The 12,181-nt window shown below is 49.8% G+C and overlaps 1 protein-coding gene across 14 annotated transcripts in view; it reads right to left on the reverse strand.

The window, feature by feature from the left end:
- Nucleotides 1-12,181, reverse strand: part of Clec16a (C-type lectin domain containing 16A) — a 196,522-nt gene that overhangs the window by 69,886 nt on the left and 114,455 nt on the right. For 2 of the 14 annotated variants that reach the window (XM_063268521.1, XM_063268520.1), the window contains exon 19: nucleotides 8,262-8,795. The exons of 11 other annotated variants lie outside the window; for them this stretch is intronic. In XM_063268521.1, coding sequence (XP_063124591.1) covers nucleotides 8,551-8,795 — 245 coding nt within the window. In that variant the 3' untranslated portion in view covers nucleotides 8,262-8,550. Of the gene's footprint in view, nucleotides 1-8,261; nucleotides 8,799-12,181 lie in introns of those variants that run through there. One more of the 14 variants, XM_063268519.1, reaches the window with a different exon arrangement.

Raw genomic sequence — 12,181 nt, forward strand, 5'->3', positions numbered from 1 at the left:
GAGTGACTCCCACAGCACACATGGGAGTGACAGTCACACCACTGGTCTGCTTGTAGCTCTTCTTTCAGCTGCTCAGAAAGCTGTGACAGAGCTATAAGCTGTGCTAATTGTTCAGCCTCTGCCTCCCTCGGACAGCTTATGCTGGGCTGTCTGAGAGGAACAAGCTGGCCTTGACAGAAATACCAAGGTGGGCTCATTAGAGAGTCTAGGGTGGAGTTAGAGACAAGACATGCGCCATGTGGCTAGTCTGGGGTTAAAGCCTTAAAAGCCTGATCCCCAACCCCATTTCTGAGACAGGGTCTCCTAGAGCCAAGGCTGCCCTTGAATGTCCTGCATCCCAGAAGACGGCCTTGAACTGATGTTCCTGCCTCACCTCTCGGTGGACTGGGCTTACAGGGATTGCTGACATGCTTGGTTTGAGAGGAGCCAGGGCTCCAAGCATGCCAGGCCAGCTCTAGCCCTGTCTTGCTTCTTGTTCCTTCTTCTTGGGTAACCTTTGCTGTCTGACTTCTCTGTACTTGAAACATGACCTAGAAAAGGCAGGCTTTCCACCTTCCATAACATTACCGCCCACCTTTTCCTGCAACTTACAGCAAAGATCCCAAGCCTATACACTTGAAACAGAATGCCATTTCAAAAAGATTAGCAAGTGTTCAAAGAAGAAACAAGTCATGGAAAATGTGACTTTCTGCTTCCTCACACCTCCCCAGAAGAAAGTAGATATCTTCAAAGACATCCCCAGTTCTGAGGGAGCCAAGAACTATTGAAGGTTAAATGCTTTGCTAGGCTCGCCACTGCTGGACACCTTTTTCCATTATGTACTTTGAGGGCCATGGCTCCTTTAAGTCAGCTCCCACTTCTTCCTTGTAACGATAACTTGATTCATTCTACAGACTTTATTGATTTCAATGTGATTCATGTAAAATTCATGGCCACCATGCAAAGCTTATTTTTCACATTAGAGTTACAGTATTAACTGTATAGCAGAAATAGGAGAGAAAGGAGAGGGGTAGGGTGTGTGTGTGTGAGTGAGTGTGTGTGTGTGTGTGTGTGTGTGTGTGTGTGTGTGTGTGTACAGTTTGGAAAGAGACTGCCCAGCAGGCATACAATGCCCCTAAGGAAAAAAAAATAGAATCGTTTCTTTTCTAAAGAACACACATGCAAAAGGGCCACATGAGGTCAGTTCTTAAGAAGGAACCTGCCTGGTGTGGGCGAGACAGGCTGCAAGGCCTCTACTTCAGAGAGTGAGGCCTCCTAGGCCTCTCAGCTGCCCCCGTCAGAGCAGCTGGTGCCAAAGGCCCGTTAGGCCACAGAGCCCAGCTGTCTCCTCCCACAGCTGTGCACCTGGGGCTGGAGCAGACACTGCCTCCAGACTGCTTACTGTAATCACATTTTAGGCCTGGAAACTTCACAGGCTGGGCCTCCCTGCCACTGGTAAGAGGGTTCTGGGTCTGGCCTCTGGAACCCCTGACTCATGCCACCTTTCTGTTTCCCTCTGAGCCCGAGCTTGCATCTTCTGGCACCCCAAAGTGACACAGCAAGGTGGGTCATTAAGATAGGATGTGGCTGCAAGCCCTGCAGAGCTAGCAAGGGCCCACAGAAAAGCCGAGATGGGGGACTGCCCACAGTGGGTAGTCCTATTCACTACAGAGGCTATTACACACACAGAAGTGAACTGCCACATTCCCCAGGGGGGCACAGTGGGAACAGCTGTCACCCAAAGGCTCTCACCACTCCTCCTGTCACCGTCACTGTCGGATCCCAGCACCCTACTGGGGTTGGGGCACTGTGTCTCTGATCCAGGTCCAGCAAAAAAAAAAAAAAAAAAAAAAAAGTGTATCCCACAAGCCACTGCTTCCAGTCTTACCCATTACCCAGTCTGGCTGTGGCAGTGGCCTTTCTGGAGCAACTGGAAGCACCGGGTTTTTTGCCTTTAGAGGGTCTCCACTCTATACTGCCATGTTCTTTTCGCTCTTTGTGTAGATATGTGTCCTGCCCTGGCACAAAAGTATTGACTTTCCCTTTAGCCTGGCATGTACCTGTAGCCCTGCCCTAGCCACTATGTTCAAAGCAAAATTCACTTTATTTCAAAAGACATTTAGATATGAAGGGAAGGAGTTTGTCATTGTTCACATACAAAAAGGAAGCAAGGGAGAAAGACACTGGTAGGTACACATGCAAATCCGGCACAGCCACGCAGACCTGCACACCCACTACCTAGCAAAAAGGCGGAGAATTGAAGGCCAACCTGGATACACAGTGGTATTTTGTGTAAACAAACAAACAAACTAATTAACAAACAAAACAAGGATAACAGAGCCACACCCAAAGCACTGTTGTTGCTAGGCCTGCCTTCTAGCCTGCCAGAATATGTTAGCCAGGCTCACGGGGAGGCAGTAGAGAAAGATGGGGAATTCAGGGGAACTGGGAAGGGAAAGGAGCCCCTACTCCAGAGTTCATTCAAAAGCCTACAGAGAAGGTGCTGTCTTCCTAAAGACACTGCCAGGAGGGCATTCGTGACACCCAGCTCTGCTCACTTACGTACGGCAGGATGCTTGTGCCCTTAGTTTAACTGTGCTTGCAGTGCTAACCCCTCACACATCTCACTTCCAGAGGAATCTTTACGCTAAGACAATGGCTGGCTTGTATGTGACCTTTACATAATTTTAAAGGTTTACTTTTCAGCTTTCTCTTGAAACACTGTTGTAAATTACACCCCTTGAATAAGTAACCTAAAAAGCCATGTCCTTTTGTGCCCATTGTAAATACATCCAAGTATGACTCTCAGAACGCTTGTGCTTATGTCCTGGACATGTACCGTGATTTTCCTGAAACTCCCTTCCTCCATGGTATTTAAGTATGCCGTTCCCTTGTCGTAATAACTCTGCTTTACTTTACACTGGCCCTCAAGTTGTTTTTAATGGCACAGTCAAGGGTTTGGTTTTCCTGAGCAGAGTTCCTCAGGCTGCTGGTGCACTACTGTGTGAGCTGTGTCCCCTGCCTCGCTGACAAGATGGCAGCAGACAAGTGTGTCTATGTAACTTGGTTCAACTCAAGTGGGGTCTCTCCCTACTCCTGGTCCCTATCCCATCCTCCCCTCTGTTCTCTTCTCCTCACTGCTGGGCTGGCAAAGGCTGTGAAGGGATGAAGAGAAGGAGACTGATGCTCGGCAGGGAACTCAAGGATGGGACCAAAGGGAAGGCCCAACTGAAGATGGTTCATAGGACCTCAGTGCAGACAGGGCAAGGTGGGCAACCTCCAATACCCCTACTCTTCCCCTGCTAACTTGAGGACCCCATGATGACAGCAGTTGGCATGAGAGCCGTCATGTACCGGGGTTATATTGTGGACCTTTAGCATAAGGTAATTTTATTTCTACAAGCACCTTGTTTTGTAGATAAAGCAACTGAGGCCCACAGAGTTTCAGAGAGACCCAGAGCCTTGGTATTCATACTCTAAGAACGCCAGCTCCAAGCTCCTATTCTCACTGTGATGCTGAGGACCAAGAGAGAAGGCAGGAGGGAGAGCATGAAGGGTTTGGGGACAGGAACTAAGTCAACTATGCTCAAGTCTGCATTCACAGGATGACTTGAGGAGAACCTTGGGATGCCTGCACGCCAGGGCGTGGGAGGAACATGCTTTCAAAGAGCTGATGTTCCCTGGATTTGGAATGGAGAGCTCCTGTTTGTTAGGCCCCAGCAGACCCTGAGAGAGGGAGTGCCAGCTAGTAGGGAAGCCCAAGCTGAAATAAACCCATGGTAGCTGGTGTTGGAGACCTCTGCCCAGCTCAGTTAGTGAGCACCCCTGGCCTGTAAAGAAAAGTGGGGTGATTCGGAAGGAGAACTCAGACCTCCATCCACTCTCGGCTGACAACACCTCTCAGAGGCCTGCTGTGCCTCAGCCATAGTGCTATAGTGCGCGAAGCTTTCCCATTTGCCAATGGAGGGGACCCTAACTAAGGTCAGGTTAAGGATGTGTTCCCACATCCTTGAGCTAGTGGTCACATTACAGAGAGAACCCTCATCTCTACCCGTCTATCTGCCTCCTTCCCAGTGCCCTTCCCTGTCTTTTAAGGTGGGGAGTCCTAAGACTCAGGGAGAGTGAGTGAAGGAAGCTGCTGGGGGCACACAGCTCCACTGCCCCCCAGTGGTCAGCATGCTGCCACTGCCTAAGTCTGTGAGCTTTTACTGAAAGCCACAGCAACTTCCCCTTCAGCCTGTGAAATAAGTGACATCCTTCTCAACACCCGTTATCAATCTCTGACTGCTTTTAATAGAAGCAGCTCACAGTGTGTGTGGGGTAGATATAAACAGAGGGGAAAACTGCTTGCCTCAGGTCTTTACAGAGAGAGGAGGTGGGGTGCTTTAAAAGCACATTGCACCAGGGCTGCAGTTTCTCCAGGGGTTGGGGGAGAGGGATTACTGGAAGACACGGAGCAATAAATGGTCCACCATGGAGACGGAGCTCCATGGCAGTACCTGTGCCTGTCAACATCACGTTTGTCACAGAAGATAGTGGTTTGTCTGCCTGTCATTGCTTCTCTGAGTGGCCCCTGAGGCTGATTCAGAGAACCCACAAACACAGCAAGCAATGAACTGTTCCCTAACCCTCCCTGAGCCACGACTTTCAGAGGGCTTTGAAGCATAGTCCTCTGAGGCAGGTCCTCCTCAAGTGACTCTTCTGAGGAACTGGGTTCATGCACATGAAGTACTATCTGATGCAATGGAGCGTTTGGCAGAGAGCTAACTAACGTTGCAAGCATGTTTCTGGATGATTTTAAAATAAACACTGACAGGGTGGAGGGCTGGGAATGTCTAAACAGCCATTCTGAGCGTGAAGGATGGCTGCGTCTGAGTTACTGCAGATGTGTGGCCTGGACACATGAGTGATGGATACAGAAATTCCAACTGCAGGAAGTCTTTCCTGGCACCTCTTTGATGGGCTGACTGGCTTGGAGGGGAACCTGGCAGAAGTGAGGCAGACTGAATCAGGCCCCTTGACAGTAGTCTTGGCCTACTAACCAATTCCATTCTCTGGATTAGGAGCCTTTTCCAGGCCACCTGGGCTGTGCAAGATAGATTCACCCTGGCTGCTCCTGACCAGTAACAAGGGCTTCAAGTTGAGGAAATTTAGATGGGGGCTGTTTTTCTGTCACACAGGTGACAAAGATGGCCACTGTTTTCCATGATACACGCTATCATCAGGGCCCCTAGCTCTAACTCGGCCCTCCCACTAAAGCACCATGCTGGAAGAGAACTGCTAACGGGGCTCACACTCCAGGTTCTCGGAGGCAGAGTGAGCAGACACAGTACAGCACCCGTGGCCACGGTACTGGCACACTGGACATCTGACTCGGGCACTTCCACTGAATGCAGTCAAGTGCAATATGCCCCACCTATGTTCTCAACACAGGAAAGCCCACTTCAAAGGGCCAGACCAGACTGCAGAACAAGATGCATACAGTCCCAACTGTGTAAAAATGGCAGCAGTCAGCAGGCCAATATTTACTGAGTAGCAGATAAGAATAAGACCATGTCAGGGCTGGGGTGACAATGGTGACAACAAGCAGGCCAGGCCTCTGTGGGAAGATAGACAGGTGTGAGTGTGTCGGGTACAAGGGGCAGGGACTCACGGGCTGCATGCCCCAGGATAGCCTGGTGAGGCACTGGGCATGGAAGGAAGAGGACATTCACCTTTTACCAGACTGTGCGTAATTTTAGTCTTCTACAAAGCAAATACGTTCAACTCTTATCTGCTAGCCAAACATATACACAGCAAAGAGAAGCCATGGGACAGTGTTCCACCTCACAGGACCAGGACCGGCTTCTACTCTAGTGTACACAAGGGCAGAGATGGTGTTAGGAGTGGGCCAGTTTTCCAACCACCATCAGTGAGTATTGATCTGGGTCATTTCTACTCGTTGAGAACAGGGTGTAGAGGGCAGACTAGCAGCCCAAAGGGCACTGTGGAGGGGCTCATGGCTCGGGGTTATGGGTACTTTCAGGCCTGAGGCTACACCTAACAGAACACAAAAATTCAATTATACTGGGAATGCTGAGCTCCCTCAGTCTCCCCCTTCCAGGGGGCAGGTGTAGTGGAGAAGCTGTGGTCCTCTCCAGGCAGCACTCTCTGGGTGCAGAGGCGTTCTGTGTCTCCTCCATAACAGAAAGCCACTCCCTTTAGCTACAAGTGGGTGCTAGAGTCTGGACCCAGAACATTGGCCTGTGTACTGAAGCAGAAACCCTCTGGCTTTCATTTCTGGCCAAGGGGTGACTGATGCACCTAGCGCAGTCTTGTCCTAAGGAGGGCAGGGGTATTGGGGAACTAGGTTATCTTGAGCTCTCTGCCAGCTTCTGCCTGTTTTAGCTGTGTGCCTTTGAGCTGTGCATGCAACCTCTCAGAGCTTGGATCTCCTAGTTTAACCCACTGGCTGCTTCTCAAGTACAGGAGGGTTCTGAGAGATGGTGCCTTTGGTCTGAAACTTAAAGCAGGACAGTGCCCATGTGCTACACAATTGGGATTCCTTCCCTTCGATGGCAGACAGCACAGAGCTGGGAGGAAAAATCTCACAGGCTGTTCTAGAAGGGCTCAAGGCTTGAAAGGTCACCAGGGTCTCCCCAAAGGTTCCCTCAGTGAATTGAGCTCTGTCTGACCAGCTTCTTGGATGATTCTTGTTCAGCTTTTCCTACCATCTACTTCGAGTAGCAATAGCACTCTTACCTCATATATGACTTAAACTTCAGTGTACCCATACCAAAAGGGAAGCTTGTTAACAAGAGCAGACTCTGTCATCTGGTTACAGATAAGTGAGAAGTTGGCTTTTTCAGTCTTCCACCGCAGGGATGGGATGGTGATATTTGTTTCTATCTGGTTCCTGCCTCCCAGGGCCAAGCATTGATGGGACAAGTGTAGAACTTTTTTCCCTCCAAGACAGGGTCTCACTGTGTAGCTCTTGTTGTCTTGGAACTCCCTATGTACACCAGGCTGGCCTTAAACTCCGAGATCCACTTGCCTCTGCCTCCTAAATGCTGAGATGAAAGGCATGCACAACTCTTCCCTACAATACAGAACTTTCTTACTTGGTCCAAAACCATGTGGGGTGAATCCTACTACTACTCATACATGGGGCTTAAACAATGGATCTGCTAGATGCATGGCCCACTAAGCCAAGTCTGTTCATACTTAAATCTACAGGCCACAAGAATCAACTCATTTCATAAAACAAAGTGACAATACTGAATATTAAATGTTCTTAAGACCATCTCAACATCCTCCTGCCAGGTGATAAGACTTCCAGCTGGGCCCTGTGGGCTGGCAGGCCCTGAGATGGCCTAGTGTGTACACACACCTCGAGTGCCCCTGGCACCAATGCTGGTGCAAGGTGGCACAACTGTGAGTGACCTCAGATTTTATGAGCTGTGGATCCTACAATGTCAAGGGCATAGTTTAGAATGGGCTAACCTGCTTATCTTGTCCTGAGGGAAGAGGAAAACTATTAAACATGACTGACACATCAAAGGCTGGTTTCTAAGGTCTCTTGTGGAGCTCCCTGGTACCCAGGTGTGTGAAATCTGTGAGTCAGGAAAAGGCAGAGCCTGGACGACCTCTTCTGGATAGTGAGTGAGAAGGCCTGCCTCTAGCCACCACCACTGGACCTCCCTTCACATGATCACTGTCTTTAAAGAGAAACTACCTATGAGTTCACATCCCAGGTCTGTACTACAGTGGGGGAACTCAGGCCATGGGCTGTCTCGGTGGATCTTCACAATGATGCTCTAGTTAGCAGAAAGCACCACAGTAGCTTAGGTCACTTGCCTGTGTTGTGGAAAGCGCTTATCCTATCTAAGCATGCACAAGGGGCTGCTCTTCAGGCCTTGTCCTTGGCTTTGGAGCTTATGTGGACATCCCAGAACCAAAGGCCATCAAAGCTTCTGGGGTGTAAGTATCCCCAAAGGCAATCCTAACCCTGCAACAGCAGTAACTCACGCTCCATACCTCGTGTTGTACTTTCTGCCTTGGGTCTCACTTTATCACTCTGCCTAGCCTCACAGGCTCCCCGGGAAGCAACTGTTACTTACGGTGCTCCCTGCTTCCTGAGGACTGGAAGCTTGAGATACAGCAGGCTACTTGCCGTGGTGCCACACCTAACACCCTGGGCGAGCTCCACGCCCCACCTGACTCTATAGTCTATAGTCCACGCCCCTGCTTCTGCAGCTTCTCACTTTTCTGGAACTGTGAGGTAGAGACAGGGAGACCAGCAATCCCAAAACTCAAGAATTATTTATTTATGAGCTCTGCCTCTGATGCTCAGCAGCAGCGATGGTTTAGGGACACAAAGCATTTGCAAATCAACCTCTGCCCTAGTCAAACAGGCCTGGCCAGGATTTGTGAGATGCCCTGACCCAGTCAAGGACACACGTTGCTGCATTCTCTCCTTCCTTTTAACTCTGCTCCTTGGATTTCTTCATGCTTTGGGGTGGGGCTGGCTGCAGAGCTAAGAGGCTCCTGGAAGACAGGCTCAGAATCACCACCCAGGCACTTGCCCAGGTCTCACAGGTGGTAAAGCCACTGGGACGGGGACAGCAAATGTGTCCTGGAGTCGAAGCACCAAGAGTTGAAGTCCACTGCCCAGCTTCTCTGCTTTTCCCTGCTGTAGAGGCCGAGGAACTGGGCATGTGCCAGGCACTGTAGCCACAGACACAGCAGGAGAGCCTTCTCCAGATACATTCTTGAGTGACAGGATAGGCAAAGTTCCTTCTTGGCATGCGGGACATGATAGAAAGCAGGAAGTAGATCTGCTGGGTGAAGCCATGGAGAGTTTAAGGTCTAACAGGCATGAGAGCCAGACCTAGCCTGATCCCACAAGCATGGCATAAGGCACTTGAGAGCAGAGTCCCATACACCTTGTGACAAGGCAACTTTTTTTTTTTTAAAGATATATTTATTTATTTTATGTATATGAGTACACTGTAAATTCAGACACACCAGAAGAGGGCATCAGATCCCATTACAGATGGTTGTGAGCCACCATGTGGTTGCTGGGGATTGAACTCAGGACCTCTGGAAGAGCAGTCAGTGCTCTTAACCACTGAGCCATCTCTCCAGCCCCCGACAAGGCAACTTCTGACCCAACAAATGAAGCTGCTCTTGGCTGTAGACTACCCCTTCCAAGTAAGTGCTTATCAAATGTGACACTGCTCCAAATACTCCCCATCCCCTAGGCCTCAGCTGCCAATCCTCACAGGTTTTTCTGCTGTATGGTGGCATTTTATTATGTTACTGCACACTTGTTGAAAAAGATGAGGGTGGCTGAGAGGCAGGGTGACTGGAAAGACCAGGAGCTGGCTGGGGATGTCTGTGATTTCTAGGATGTGTCTCCTACCTGAGCCTAGCTTCTTCCTTTGTTCTCGGGAAAACCATCCCACCTTGGTTTAGATAAGCCACAGATGTGTCTATCTTCCTGGTCATTCAATTAAGGCCCATGGAGAGAAAATGGGGCTGCCATAGTCTACTCTGCATTCTGGCTTTAAAAGCCCCTTTCATCATCCTCCTGGGAGATGGTTTGTGGCACCACTTCTAGATGGTTCCTGGATGAGAAGGGTGTCTGAGAAATCTAGTACAGTCCTTTAGAGGGTGGCAGACCTTTGTGGAAGTAGAGTCTGGGTGCTGGCTCCTTCCCCAAGCCCTGACAAAGGCCCCTACTCTCCCTGCAAGAAGCCTGCTGATTTATGCACAAGGCCAAGGGGAGGCCCCCAAACAGAATCATGACTTACTCTGGAAGATGCACAGCATCTGGCTGTGGGCCTTTTCTGCCTTCAGATTGATAACAATGCATTAATTTTCCTCCCGGTTAGGTAACTGTGACTCAGCTCAGCCATTTCTTCCTCAGCAGCATATACTGGGGTACCAGCTGAGGGCACACTTGCTGAAGGAATGAAGGCACCAGGTGAGGGCGGGTGATTTACTCCACGCCACTGTTCTGCAGCTAGGGCTGACCTTAGTGTTGCAGACTGCCTGCTGTGACTGCAGAGATGACTCACACAGCCAGTGAGTGAACAAGAGTAATGTGGGCCCTCAACTCCATTCTTGGAGTCATTCCAAGAGCTCAGTGAAGAACAAGGCCAGCCCAAGTGGCTATTATGTCAGATGTGGGTCAGAATGGCCAGGTCCCCAGGCATGTCCTTAGGGTCCCTTTTCTGAAATAAGACTGTTGTCTCACTTTACAGCCTCAGACCTCTCTCATTTTTATTCATTTACCCACTCTACTGGCAGGGATTCAGCTGTGGACAAGAGTCAGGGTTTCTGCCTCCAAGTATGTCAGCACCTATGTAACCCAAATAAGGACTGCAAAATAGAGAAGTGTATGCATCTGAGGATGCTGAGAACTAGAGTGTAATCAGAAAAGGCCTTGCTGGGAAATGACCTGCCTATCCAGAGTTGGAGGTCAGGGAGTCAGTTCTGCACAGATCCCTCAGCCGGCGTAGGCCTTTACCTTACTAACAAGTGCAGGTCAACAGCAAGGGAGGTTTGAGGTTGGCAGTGATTGCCAAAGAGGCAGGGCTGTGTGCCTGGTCCCCACCATCCTCTCTCCACAAGGCAGCCCTGACAATTTGTGCTCTCTCTCTCTCTCTCTCTCTCTCTCTCTCTCTCTCTCTCTCTCTCCCTCTCTCCCTCTCTCCCTCTCTCCCTCTCTCTCTCTCTGGCAGGCAGGAACCTGGGAGGAGTAGTTGGTGCGCTCAGGAGAAAGGACGGGGATAGGCTGGTTACTCTAGGGCTGCAGTCCCATTTTAAGAAGACATTTAGCTACTTGTGTTGGGGAGGATGCTCCAGAGTGGACAATGGCAGGGATGGGATGGGAGGCCTGGGATCAGCTGTGCTGTGGGTGAAGGGCGACTCTCACTGCCCTCTTCATGTACTGACCACCTGAGCCTCTGACAGGGGCTTGCTCTCACAGGGACCGGGTCGGGTGCCCCAGTGAAGTGTGCTGCTGAAGGAAGAAGCTCCAGCCTGGCTGTCCCCGAGTGTCTCTAACCAGGAGGGGACTCGTGGATAAGTAGCAACCTGTCTGCCTGTGACACTCTGCAGTGCTCAATATAATCCTGCCTACCCACAACCAAAAGCTATCCTAGAATATGGACTCACCAATATGCCACCTGGGTTTTTATAGCTGTGACAGGAGAGACTGCTACTCTGGCCATGACTGACTCTGGTGTGTGGAGAAAGCCCCTCTTTCTGTCTATAGGGAGAAGTGGCTATAGGGAGATGGTGCAGAAGTGGGCCTACCCATCCCTATCCCCGAAGTCCCTGGCTGCCCTTGCACACACCTCATTCCAAGTTCAGCAACGCACTTACTGGGACTGGACCTCATTGAGTCTCACTTTTAATTCCCAAGTACTTCTCCATTTGTTTTGGTGCTAGAGGCTGAGCCAGGACTCACACATTCTATCACTGTATGCACAGTGTATGCACGCATTCTACCACTGAGCTACAAGCTACACTTTGCCACTCCTTCCCACCCTAACTCTTAGCTTTTAAACATAAATGTATTCTGGTCTAGTGTTGAGGGCAGGCTGGCACTTGTTTTCTTGCCAAGAGCTCTAGCCTTGTCCCACATAATAGAGTAGCCACTAGCAAGTGAATCTGGGTTTGTGTGCATGTGTGTAGACACATGTGAATCTGTGAGGCAGAGAGAAACATTCCTCAATTGCTTTTCTACCTTACCTTTTGAGATAAGGTCGCTCACTGAACTTGCTATTTACCAGTTTGATTAAATTGGCTGACCAGTAAGCCCCAAGCACTATCCTGTCTCCCATCCGCAGACCTGGGATGTTAGGTTTTTACATTGGTGCTGGGACTGCTGCTCAGAATCTCATGGGTGCGAGGCAAGCACTGTTCCAACCGAGCTCCTTCCCAGCCCCAGATACGAATTTCTAAGCAAATTACTCTGACTCCCCACTTGGAAGTGTGCACACTGCATGTACGTGCACACATACCTGCGCTGGCAAGCTTACAGTCACTCAAAGGCCAGTGTCTAAGGTAAGCACAGATTTTTTTTTTAAAACAAGAGCTATCAAAATTGAGAAGCATGTTTATAAACCTTGGTAAATTTTCTATTTGTGTACATACACTTAAGGCCTAAATCAGAATGCGTTATCATGGTCAACAATGTTCTCATTTCTTG

The sequence above is a fragment of the Rattus norvegicus genome, chromosome 10, assembly GCF_036323735.1.
Source record: "Rattus norvegicus strain BN/NHsdMcwi chromosome 10, GRCr8, whole genome shotgun sequence".
Classification (NCBI taxonomy): domain Eukaryota; kingdom Metazoa; phylum Chordata; class Mammalia; order Rodentia; family Muridae; genus Rattus; species Rattus norvegicus.